The sequence below is a fragment of the Barbus barbus genome (genome assembly GCF_936440315.1).
Source record: "Barbus barbus genome assembly, chromosome: 6".
In the NCBI taxonomy this organism is placed as follows: Eukaryota; Metazoa; Chordata; class Actinopteri; order Cypriniformes; family Cyprinidae; genus Barbus; species Barbus barbus.
The window spans coordinates 18,154,773-18,168,139 of NC_136734.1; the positions used below are offsets into that span (position 1 = coordinate 18,154,773).

Sequence of the window (13,367 nt, forward strand, 5' to 3'; positions counted from 1 at the left end):
CAATTTAATTTAGGTTTTTATTCACATATAAACATTGATCAACGTACATACATAGAGCACATCAAATATGGTAAGCGGAAACTAAAACAAAATGAACATGTCCCTTCAGAAGACTTGCATTAAACTGCTCTATTCATGTGGATTTCTGGATTCATATGGAACTTTTAAAGTTTTGGCAGAATGGACTTCAAATGGAGAGACAGAAATCTCTCAGATTTCACTAAAATATATTCAATTGTGTTTCGAAAATGAACAAAAGTCTTATGGGTTTGGAATGACATTAGGGTAAATAATAACAAAATTAAAATTGTTGGGTGAACTATCCCTTTAATTCAGATTGGAGTTCAATGCGTAACATTAAGATTCTCTGTTGGTCACCTTTTTCTCCTCGTGTGAGTTTACAGGCCAGAGTTTACCAAACTTGAGCTTTCAAACGCACCTAAATGCAAAACTCCTTCCCATCAAATAGTGCTTACAGTCTCCTGAATTCATGTAAATATGATTCTACTCTATGGTACTTTATGGAATGAAAAATTTAATGTGACCACCTTTTTAGTCACAAGAGTCCATAGAGTCCAGTCTATGCTGTTGCTTTGCATGAGTTTTGAGAGTCTCTGTCTCAGTTTATGATGAACAACAAGTATTTATGCTGTAAAGAATTATCCTATCAGTCTTAATGCGTTGAGCTTTACCTCATTTGTTATTGCATATGAATCTCAGAGCTATCACAAACAGCAGCAGTAGGTGCTGGCAGAAAACAGACACTATTAATGGCAAATTAGGGCAGATTGAAATTTTGTCACAACCTAGAGGAGGCAAACCCATGATGGCTTAAATAAGATATATTTTCATTGATTTATTTGTCCAAGGATGCCTTTTTTAAGCTGATAAGGCAAACAATTGTATAGAGCAGCCAAGACTATACAATTTTGATCCATCTGTAGGTGAACTATTGGCAGTTCTGAGAAATATCACAGCTTTTAATGTGGAGCAGGAGTACACTTATCTTGTCATTTGTTTTTATGGAATAACGTGTCAACCCATAACACAATTCACCTCACACAATCTTATATACTGCAGATTCAGTGTGTACCCTCATTATAACCACAATGTGTGACTAACCTGGGCTTTTTTAAAGTTGCGATGAAACTGAAGAAGCTAAAGATCAGTTGTTTTGCATTGTGATATACATCCGAGTCAAATAGGCTGCAGCAGGACACTAAACCAACAAACATCAATCGTATATACACAAATATTTGTATATGGTATATGATACGATGTTTTTTGATTTGGTGTGCTGCTGTAGCCTAGTTTGACTCTGATGTAGGTCACAATGCACCAGAACAGATATATATATATAACAGTTTGTTCTGGTCCTCGAATCTGATTGGATGATAAAAGGGTGATATTCTAGTGATAACAGAACTCCAACCGTTTCACCGTTTGTATCACTGCGCTTGCATTATTTCTCACAGGGAGTGTCATGGCAGATGTCCAAATCCACTAATAAAACAGTTTTTGTGTCACAAAATATAGTTTTAAGATTTTGTTAGGAGACAATGTACTTTGGAATGTACTTTAATGTAGACTTTAAATATACAGTTTGTTAATAAAGTTTACCTGCGGCCTCGTGCCTACAGACGAATCACTGCCGTGCCGATATACAGTCATATCGTACTAGTGTGATATTGCTCATACATGTATACATACACCAGGCTGTCAGTTCATCAGTATGCATTTGAAAGAAACATCTGCTCCTCAATTTATTTTTTTATATTATTTTATATTTCATACCTTCTCCATATGCCTTTTTTCTGTCTTTCTTTTTGATCTTCCACCCTGTTGTTTTTGAATTTAAAATTAGCATGCATTATTGACGAGACATGAATAACCTGTTAAAGTGCTAAATGAACTGAATTTGGGCAAAAGCATGAAAAGATGAGAGAACAGTAATGTCTTACTCTCTTCCTTTTTTCTTGCTCTCTGCTTTCCTCCCTTAAATGATTCTTGTAATCACACAGCTTTTTTGATGGTCCACTTAAAGCACTTTAAAAACACTGCGTTCTTCGGGAAAATGGTGTGTGCACATTCAGTAAACAAGGCTGTCAGAATAAATGGCATGGTTTATACCTTATATCACAAAAGAAATAGGAGTTGTTGTGGTGATTGAATGTTGAGCTCTAGAAAGTATCGGTTAGCTCTATACTGATGCAGAGGCATTTGGATTTCTCTGAATGCGTTATATGATTAGGTTCTTTCTATCAATAAACAAACACAAGGAAGTTACACTTCCTCACCACTGCTGTTAACAATTACAAGGTCTTTTGAAACATATGCTGGGCACAACAATTGTTTCATTGTACATCATGACTTGGCTCAATCAAACATATTCAGAGCAGCGTTTCGACCATAATGGGTCATTTTCTCCATTCTTCCCCTCCTACTTGTCTACCACAAATCTGACAGTGCTTTAGTGTTCTCAACCGCTAATTGCTACATATGGTTTTATATAATGTGGAACAACAGAGCATTCAGCTTTACATGAGAGCACAACATGGCCGTCAACTGATTTCCTCCAATTTTTCAGTTTGCAAAGACCCACACAGCAGGCTGAGTTTATACTGAGACTGTTTATCGTTGTCATTACTACATGAGTGCTCTGTTGTATGGTTAAGAGGCCATAGAAAACAAGATTGTTTGATGTTATTGGATGGGAGAAGTGTGGGAACAGTTGAAGAAGTGTCTCTGTATGTCTGACACATTGTATGGGCATCGTCTCCAGGGCACGATGCCGGATAATACTACACGACTGTAAGTACACCAGTGTAGAGTTTCTGCTGCATTAAAGAGACTGTAAACATGAAGGATCATGACAAAGTCAGACATCTGTGCTCTGAGGTAATTTCTGTAGAGTTCATAATAGGTTCACTCAGCATTATGCAATTCTGTAGGCTTCCATACAGCTGAGAGCGGCCGTCACACCATTACAGCTCAAACACTGACTGTGCGTTGGAAAGTATATGGCAAAATTGTGATACATGCATAATAAATGGTATAGCCTTGTATTATTATTTCATGATGTCATTTATAAATAATTATAACCTATGTCACTTCTTTATTTACCATTTTTCATACTCAGACGCTGCTATCACAAATCTTTTTGAGACTTTATATAGGCCTACTCCTTCTGGTTCTCAAATCTGATGAGAACAGTGAGAAAATTCTCACGTACTGGTATCGCTACAGGAATGCTCTTTCACAATTTTGTATCACTTCGCTTGTTCTAGCCTTGTATACGTTTTTCTGAGCTAATAGTAGAGCACGTTAGCTAATCTAAGAAGAAACAAACATGGCAAACGACGCATTTCTTTAATGAATATTTCATTTGCTATTAACTACGAAAGCTCAACAGACACTGCATGAAGATGCAGGGGAATCTTCACTAACAGTCCAAACAGCAAGAAGTGTAGCCATTACATCTGCAGATTTGGACAATTTAGACAAAAAAAAAAAAACCGACATGAAAATAACAGTGCGGCTGTTAATAAACCTCCTCTTAGCCGAGCATGGAATTTGAAAAGCAAGACCCTGAGTTTACGTCCGCCAACAACAACGTTTTTAAAGGAGTAGAACATCACACTCCGATTTCATCTGAAGACCAGCTAATACTGAAACGATCTGCTGCACTTGACCCTGGCAACCCAAAAGGTTTATTATTATGACTATTTGTTGTTTGTAAAATAAAATAAACCTGACTTTGAGATTAAAAAAAAAAAAAAAAAACAACAACAACAAAAAAAAAAAAAACTTAGGAACAAAAAATATAGAAATATATTTTATGTTATGATATGCTTATGACTTTTTATTTTCTTTTGGTAAAATAAAATAAACCTGACTTTGAGATTTAAAAAAAAAAACTTAGGAACAAAAAAATAAATATAGTATTTTATGTTATGATATGCTGATGACTTTTTTGAAGGGAAATAACAGTTTAATTTACTAACTAGCCTCTAGTCTACTCCGGGCCAATCATAACATTCTGACGCAGATGATGCGTTCACAAGCTGCAGCACATACTCAAACGTACAGTTATCTCTCGACATGCGAAAGTGTTCCGTCCATCTCTTCATCAAAGTTGTTCAAAACACTTTCCCAAAACACTTTCCCATGTATCCACGGAATGCTTTTATTTATTTTTTAGAACATTTGGGCCTTAAATAGCTATATTCCTGAACACACATTCTCACACATATTGTAAAGGGCATCAATTCTCATTTTTGGCTGAGCAAAATGCTTCAAAATGAAACAAATGGTTAACAAATATTATTCTTGTTGGTCATATAAAAGTCCGTGTGAGGTTTACAGTGATGTTTTTTTTTTTTTTTGGAATGATTTAGCTAATGATCCAAAGAGAACGATGCGAATTTAAGGTGGTTTATCCACACATAGGCCTAATACTCCACTGTCTGTGTTCACATCTTTTATAGTTATAGCCTATTTGCAAGTTCCATCCTGTATTTCATACATCGGAAGCGTAGCTGCCGTGACTTTGTCGTGAAGTTCAATTTTCAAAGTTATTCCGTCCACAGTATCAACCTTTGAAACAATAGAGAAAACGTCAACGAGTAAATAGGCAGCAGTGTGGTTGTCCGCCAGCGGGTGGCGCTGTTGCACAGGTCAGAGTCGCAGCAGTGGATGTTGACTCCCGGCAGCTCCCCCGTGTGGCAGTGTCGTGCTGTTGCGCAGCCACTAGTCAGCATGACTCCCAATGCAACTGCAACAACACAAACAAAACAGTGTTTTAGAGAAACCACATGCTGGGTTACATCGAATCAGCTTCGGGAGGAATTTATTTGAAGTCATGGTACTAATGCATGTCGCAACATAACTATTTAGTAAGTAGTTCTAAAACCTGGAGGAGAACCAGCTTTTCTGAGCCATGGGTTCATGGGTTAAGAATTTCCTGTGGGTTTTTAGAATGACGGTTTTGGATTTATGAGCAGAATTTAATGTCTGTGGTTAACTTTGCATGAAGAGACTTATGTTCTCTTCAGCAACATAATTTACCCACAGTCAAACATGAATTATGAAACAACTGTTAAAAAGAAACAAACAAACATAATTTACTGTGGCTCTAAGAAATTAACCTACCAAAAGTGAGTGCACATGCTTGATAAACCTTTTGTCAACCAATCTTATATAGCAATTTATTTGTAACTTATATTTAAAAAAAAAAAAACAGCTTTCATGTTTGACACATGACTTGTTTATGTTGTAGAACAAAACATACAAATAATGATAACCACAGACATTATTTTACTCAGTCAAAATGAGTGAGTCCTTCTGGTGTAGTAAAATATAATAATTATTGGTTTAAAACAAACAAATACATAAATAAATAACCACATGTAATGTCTAAAACCCAAGATGCACACACAGGCACTTTCTTTCCCATATTTCATTGATTTTTACCCACCAGTTTATACATTTCTCCTTTACTTTGATTCTTATTTGCATTTCTATATTTTCTTTCTTTAACATTCTTTGCCACCTCGTTCTACCCTCTCATTCCTCACACGCCTACATGCACTCAGACCCACAAAAATGTAACCGGATTTCATAGAGTATACTGTAGGCCTATCTTGTTCCCTTTTTGAGAGGGACATCAGCACATTTTGAATCATCTCACACAAGTAATGACTTCCTCCATGCTTCCACGTCACTTCTTCACGTCACACTTTACACAACATGATGACATTTACTTCAAGCATGAATAGCCATAAAACTGTGTATGACTAGAATCAGTGGTTTACAGGAATAAATTTTTTCTTTTTATTTAAGCTTTTAATTTTCTAGTAACTCCAGCCAAGTTTCACATATGATACAGCTACTAATTCCACTAAGGGACTGTTTACATAGAAAGAAATCTACCCACAGCAATTATGTCAGTAACACATAACCATAAGTTCATCCACCTACAGTACAGCTATAGTCCCACTGGTAAAAGTATAATTAAGACTTCACAGCCTGAATAACAGATTTTTGTATAGAGGAATCGGTAAAAGTGCTACAACAAAAATACAAGCACACTCAGACTTTAATTGAAAGTGCACTACTGTAAACATACAATTTTGTTCACAATCAACAACATGCCACAAATACTGTAATAGTCTAACTTATTTTGAACCCACAATACACCTTCAACTAAAAGGAGAAGGTCTGGCCATACACTACAGTAAAACAAGCGGCACGAACACTTGCTCAGGGTTGAGTCATGTGACAGGTCTGTGATGCATGCTGAGCCCTGGAGGCAGGCAGAGCTGGCTCGACTTGTGAAAGTGGATAACTCTGGAGGATTACGGCTGGCCGATGATCCAACAGAGAGAGAAAGAGAAATCCCTGATGATCGCTGTCTAAATGCTCTTATCAGCCTTATCAATTTGACTGTGTCTGTCTGCCACCTATCTGGAGGACTGTCTGTTTGAGAGTCTGGCTGTGTTCTGTCAATGCCATTTGGGTCATAAAATGTAGTCAGGATTTCAGGTTACAAAATATTTCGCTCACACAGTGATATCAGGAAAAATTGTGCTGGATGCCTCAAGCATAATGACAGTCTCAGTGTTAGTGATGAGAGCGTTCACAACACTGCTTCACGAAGCTTCAAAACATTTACGAACCGTTTGTTTCAAATCAGAGTCTCAGAGCTTGATTTCAGCAAATGAGGCTTCATCACATCGTACATACATTTCCGAACCATGATTTTGAAATTCCAAGGGTTTGGCGCTGGTTGGGAACCACTATCTTTACAAGGCTGAATTAAGGCTGCTCTGTGCATGCTCAAAAAGCCCACCTCAGCCTATAGTATCAAAGTATTAGGGGTGTAATGGTTCAAATTATTCACGATTTGGTTTGTGTCACGGTTTTAGAGCCACGGTTTCATTACAGTTCGGTATGTTCTATTTTAAGGAAAAAAGGGCTTTACTGTGAAATGACTGGTCATATTTGAGCATACGTAACTCGCATTGAACAAAATCTACAAAGAGTGACTGGTTTGTCCACGTTTTTTTTGTTTGTTGTTGTTGTTGTAATGCAGTGGTTCCCAAACCTGCCCTGCGTCTCCCTTATCTAACACACCTGATTCCACTCATCAGCTCATTAGTAGAGACTGCAAGAACTAAATTGGGTGTGTATGATTAGGGAGACATACAAAATGTGCAGGCCCGGGGGTCCTCCAAGACAGGTTTGGAAATCACTGCTGTAATGTATTGGGAAGCCAGAATGCATATCCATCAACAGAAACAAACATTAGCCGAACTCTGTTTTACTTGTTAATTTTCACAAACTACATTACAGATGTTAGTCAGATTTAAGTTTAAGTGGTGCGAGTGCCTGCCAAACCATGGGGGGAGAACGGAATAGTTAGATTTTTTTACCAAGAATCGTTACACCCCTACAAAGTATATAGTTGTAACTGCTGTGTAAATGCCACCCCTGAGCAGCATTAAACAGTCTGTCTAAAGACACCTGAATGCCAATTCAGAAGTGTTTCTGTGCCACCTTTGGAGTGTAAATTTGCCATTAATGTATTACATAATGTCAAAAACCAAGAAGGATTTTTAGGAATTGGTGATTCATTACCTTCAGACAAGCTTATGCAGTAGGTGTTGGGTTTTTATGGCTGATTAGGAGATGAAGGTGTTGGAAGTACGGGTTAAAGCAGGTTAATTAGACGGGGGGCAAGGAACACTGTGATCTCTAACTTCAGTTGGTTTTTACTCAGGAGCGATCATCTGCCTCTAATGCTCCTTACGCTGCCAAAGTGTGATGACAATTACACGCAGGGAGTCTCATGAAGAGGATTAAGGTGTCGCCCCTGGAGTTCTGTTGCTCAAAGGATTTCAGAAATCCTCTGAAATAAATTTGATGAACCAAAAACTATAATTATGCATTATTCTCCACAGTGATTAATGCTCATGTAATGACTATCTCAGACACAGGAAGCCAACCAGCCATTTCTGATTGTTGATATATTAGCGGTTGCTCGTGGGTGGTTGTAGTCGAGGGCATTCTTACCACTTTGGGTTCTGATGCAGAAGCGATGCTTGAAGCCCTTGTGGGAGTGGGAGCAGGTGATGACTTCAGGGCTGGAACAGCCTACATCCACATACCTCTGGTTATGAACGATGTTACAGGCGTAGCATTGCAGCCCGTCAGCTATAAAGCACAAAGCAGATCTTTGTTTGCATCCGAGTTATAGAGAATACTAAAAAACAAGAGCAAAAGAGGCCAACTGTATTTGGACATTTGGACTATAATATGCAACAGTGTCTTCTTTCACTATCAGTTTCTCTACGATTTCACCCGCTGTGGCTCCAGATCAAGCAGGGATGAGGTTATAGTGACTGAGATTGAATTTAGCCCCGAGGTTTTAAGTCACTCAGCCATGTGAGCAGAACCCTGCTGTTGATACACATGGGTTTAGCTGCACAGTGCCTCTAGCTACACCATGACAGGTGGTTGTTAGGCTAATGTACTGCTCCTCTTTGGTTAATGTTGTGCGTGAAGGCCAGTACATAACACATTATTAATGAAACACCTCAAAAAAGCGTAAATCATTTGCATCAACAAGGAGAAGCATTCGCTTGCATGCATTATTGATGTCCCACTAATCTTCTGAATGATTAGCAGTGACATGCGATCTGTATCTGGCATTGTGCTTTGAGACTATCCAGTAGAAATCTGCATGATTTGTGTACAGTTTCTGACAGGCTATTGGTTTTTTCTCATGTATGGTAATTTATCATTTCTGGTAATGTGATCTCTGTGTTCTTTTAAAAAGGCAAAGTTCATCTGGTGGCGGTGGTTTGCTTTACATAACCCCCTCACTGGAATCTGTTCAGACAGAAATGTTGTATTTGCATGTAAGATTAGATCTAAATGAGGCTAGTGAGCTTTAGGAGGCAACACTGCAAGCAAACAAAGATATTTGAATTCATTACTGTCATATGGCTCAGATACATTTGGCATGGAGAATTATACCTCAAATTGTCAAATACAAAAAGTGTGTTTATGTAATACAGTGATGAATGTTGCATGGAGTTCATTAGTGGATTGTTGACAAGAACAGGTGCATCGAAATCTTTGCTATATAAAACAAAAACTTCGTAAACACACAATTTGAGCATAAATTATTACACAGAGAAAATACAAAAATGGTTCAAAATGTACACTGCAAAATAGAAAAAGAAAATCAATAATTCTGCCTTGTTTCTTAGTAAAAATATATAAATATCCTGATGACAGAATACATTTGCTTGAAAAGCAACGTTGCATAAAATATTATGACTTGCTTTCAAAGAATATATCTTGAATTATGCTTATTTTATTTATTTATTTTATTATTTATTTATTCAGCCATTGCCTTTAACCAAGTCTAACAAATCAATGGGCAAGTAAAAAACAACAACAACAAAAATAAAATAAAGTTAATTATTAAGTAAATATAAGTAAATATAGAGTTTCTCAAGGTAATGTTTTTCATTGCAATAATGTCTTAAGACTAAATGGTAGTTTATAAGAGTATTCATGTATATATATACACACACACACACACACACACACACACACACACACATATTATATTACAATTTTCAATCTGTATTTTGTTTTGTTTTCTTCGAAGTGACTGACTCAATTCAAACATACACACACACACCACCTACCTTGTGACATGAGAAGTGTCAGCAATGCCAAGAAGTAATACAGTCCATATCTGTGCAGCAGGCAGGTCTGGAGAGTCATGGGTGCAGCTGGAGGAAAAGTCACCCGGGCAGAGCAATGAAGGGCTGGTCGTGAGACGTATCCTCCTGGGAGAAGAGCTCTCTGCCTCCTTCAGCATGAGCCACCACTCTCAAACAAAACACACTCACACTGATACTCCAAAGGAAAAGAGGAGGGACCTCGTATCAAAAAGAAGTATCAATAATGAGCCGTTAAGAATAGACTACATGCATTACATCAAAATAAAGTGCAGTCATTTGTCCCTCATTTCTCCCATCCCTCCTAAGCCCTAGAGAGGGAGTCTTCAGTCCCTGGCAGACGTGCACAGTCTGTCTGAGACCCTCTGCTGGATCAGAGGTAATTTGCTCATTGATAATCCCAAAGCCCCAGATAAACACTTTCACGCCCAGCTTCTCACTGTGACAGAAGAGGCAGTCTCGATGCTCTTATGTGTGTGGTATTAGTGTGTCTGAGTCCTCAGGCCATATTGCATTTAATGAAAATTTAAGAAGCAAATCTTCACTCGGGAAGTGATGTTTAATGAAGGAGTGGGTGGGTTTTTGGAACAAACACAGACACAAATCAAAAGCGCTTGCTGTGCTTTGAAGGGTCCAATCAGCTTCAGAAGTGATTCGATGGTGACCCGAAACGCTTTCATATGCAGTCATTTATGCTGGATCTCTCTCTCTCTCTCTTCTTCTGCCACGCTTCTCGATCTTTCTCTTAATAGAGCTTCTCTTCGTAACACTGGCTGTCAAGATCAAGAGGTGTCTGGCATGTGTGATGGTCTAACTGGGAAAGTGGTAAGGATGTAATCAATATTCATGTGAATTAACACATTGCAGTTAAAGGAGATGTATGTGTGTGCATTTTATCCATTTACTCTTTTTCCAACCCACATTCATGTAGTATTCATTCTATTAAAAACCATGACTGTGATTTTAATTGGTTTATAGTAGGTTCCCTTACTCTACAGGCTGAAAAACTAATAGATTTAACAGGATATGTCATGTAATTTTACAGTAAAAGTGTGTTCTTAAGGTGATTGTCAGTATAGTATAAAGGTAAATAAAACTTACTGGCCCAAGTCAAAGACTTAAAAATCTATATATCCTGGTCACTATATAAGGCCAAAGTTTTATTTATTGGCCTGTTTTGCTTCCTGCCAGAAGTCAGAAATTGTAAATCCAATTACTTTTAAAAGTGAAAGCAAACCTCTCTTCAACAATTCACTTTGTATAATAACTTTTCTTTGTTTCTTTTTTTAATCCTAAAACCTTCTGTTAATTTCCAGGCTGAAAACAGATTTTGAAATCTAGCTTCTTTTTTTTTTAGCTTTTGCTTTAAAATAAGATTTTGTTTTAATTTTTAAATAATAATAAAATATAATTAACATGGAAAAAAGAGATATAATAGAATATTTCCATTCTAAGCAACGTACATTTAAAATCTGGGATTTAAAACCTAAACTGTTTTTTAAGACACTTTTTTGGATCATCAAATGAAATGATCAAATTAATGACAATGATCATGGAAACTCATCCCGTACCGTTTGTGCTACATGAATGATAAATCAAATTGCATGGCTTTATAGATGAAGGGTTTACTTTAAATTTTAAAAGTAACTTTTTGAGTTCCCACTTGGGCCATATACATATAGAAACCATCCAAATATCCTAGCAAACACCTTGACAGGCACTGAATTTTGCATGGGCAATTAACACTCTTTCTTGATGCTTCATCTTTGTGCTGCATGCAGAAAATAGTATTTTCAATAGCACTTTAGATTAGGGAACACTATGTACTATTAACTAGTTGCTTATTAGCATGCAAACTAACATATAGGCTGTTTATTAGTACTTATCAGGCCTTATTCTACATGATCATATTCTAGATCCCTTGACCCCAAAACATAACTACTATAACCTTACTATGAATAAGCAGCAAATTAGGAGTTTATTAAGGAAAAAAATACTCTTTCCTGCCTGCAGCACAGAGATGAAGCATAAAGAAAGCATGAGTGGATACTGAAAAGGTCTGCGTCTTCGCTCCTACTCTGTTTGGCATGATCCAGAAGTGCAGAGATTAACCCTGCAGATGAGGAGCAGCTTCCCAAGTAGCTCCTGGCTTAGCTTTGGGTTACACATAATTGCTCATAATAGGTCTGCATGAGTCATGTTATTTAGGACTCAAAGAAGTGAGTGACAAGCGTGTGATGCAGGATTCTGAATCCTCCATGCTGTGCAGGCACAAAGACGGCTGAGGCACCGGCCCAGCAATATTGGCGAAATCATGAGAACACAAAAGCATGAAATTTTCATCTCGCTCCGAGGATCCAAAAGACAAGCCTTCTGCTATATCTCATGTCTTTCAGACGATGATGAAAGGTTTGCTGTTTACTACAGTACTCGCAGTTCATCAGGTGTGTGATGGTCTCATAGTGACATTAATCAGTAATCCTTGTTAGAAATGTGCCCGCGTGAGAAGAATATATGGATTCTGGAGAGTATCCGATTACTGTAATTTCATTTAAGCTTGATGGTCTCATATTAGGCTGTGGCAGGAATTCGGGTGAGCTTATGCATTATGTGTTATCAAATCAGGCGATATTGTTGGAAAACTGTCCAGTTGGCATGAAGGTCTCAATACTTTAGCATTTTCAGCCTAAAGATGAATTATAGTGCATTGTACAAGATATTACGCATGCACTTCTCAGGAAAAAAACTGGTTACTGCCACAGTGATGACGTCTAGTATGTCTAGAAAAATCTCTGAAGAACGAAACGCAACAGACAAACATCTTCTTTTTGTCCATTTCTGTACAGTTGATTGTGGCTCTTAAAGCAGTGATTGCCACAGGGCAAGTCTACGGCTGAACTCCAGTGACTCAGCCTGCTGTCCAACCCTGCCTGTTCACTTTCATATAGATCAAAATAAACTGGAGACAACTCACAGTACTCACTCTGAACATCAACTCACTCGTTTAGCAGTTCATTCTGACATGTTGTGATGTGTCAACAAGGATTTGGAGTACTTTATAAAATATTCAATCCACAAGAGCTGCCCTCATAGATTTCTAAGGCCCAAAAGCATATTTTACCTGGGACATTCTTAAAATAATTATAATAATCTTAATTAATGTTATTATTATTGTTGTTATTGTTATTATAAGTTACACAATTACGTTAACATAACATTCGCCATAATCACGTTATTTAGTAGTTTCATAATTACAAATTTCAAATTACATTTCATAATTAAGTCTAATAAGTCAGTTCAAGTCAGGTTTAATGTATGTATACTGCTTTTCACAATAAATAGAGCTTTAAAGTGGCTTTACTGAAAATCAGACCATAATTGGAACAAATATTGGAAAAAGAAAAAAATAAGATGTTGAAGAGGAGAGGAAACCCTTGAGAAGAAGCAAACCTAGACAGTGTTGTTATTGTTAACTAACAATAAAACTATTAAAAATGTATTTTCTGTCATTTAAATAAAGCTAAAATTAAATAAAACATAAATATTCGATTTTTTATATAAAAAAATAATTTACAACAAGGTAACGTCTAAATGTAAATTAATTTTTTT

At 37.1% G+C, this 13,367-nt stretch overlaps 1 protein-coding gene across 1 annotated transcript; it reads right to left on the reverse strand.

Moving 5' to 3' along the window:
- Nucleotides 1–3,354: 3,354 nt before the first annotated feature.
- Nucleotides 3,355–10,133, reverse strand: LOC306870665 (uncharacterized protein). Its single transcript, XM_079418065.1, has 3 exons — nt 9,723–10,133; nt 8,074–8,214; nt 3,355–4,774 (listed from the first exon to the last, which is right to left on the reverse strand). Exons 1-3 carry the CDS (start codon nt 9,799–9,801, stop codon nt 4,575–4,577), a joined length of 420 nt encoding a protein of 139 aa, XP_079274191.1. The 5' UTR covers nt 9,802–10,133; the 3' UTR covers nt 3,355–4,574.
- Nucleotides 10,134–13,367: the final 3,234 nt, after the last annotated feature.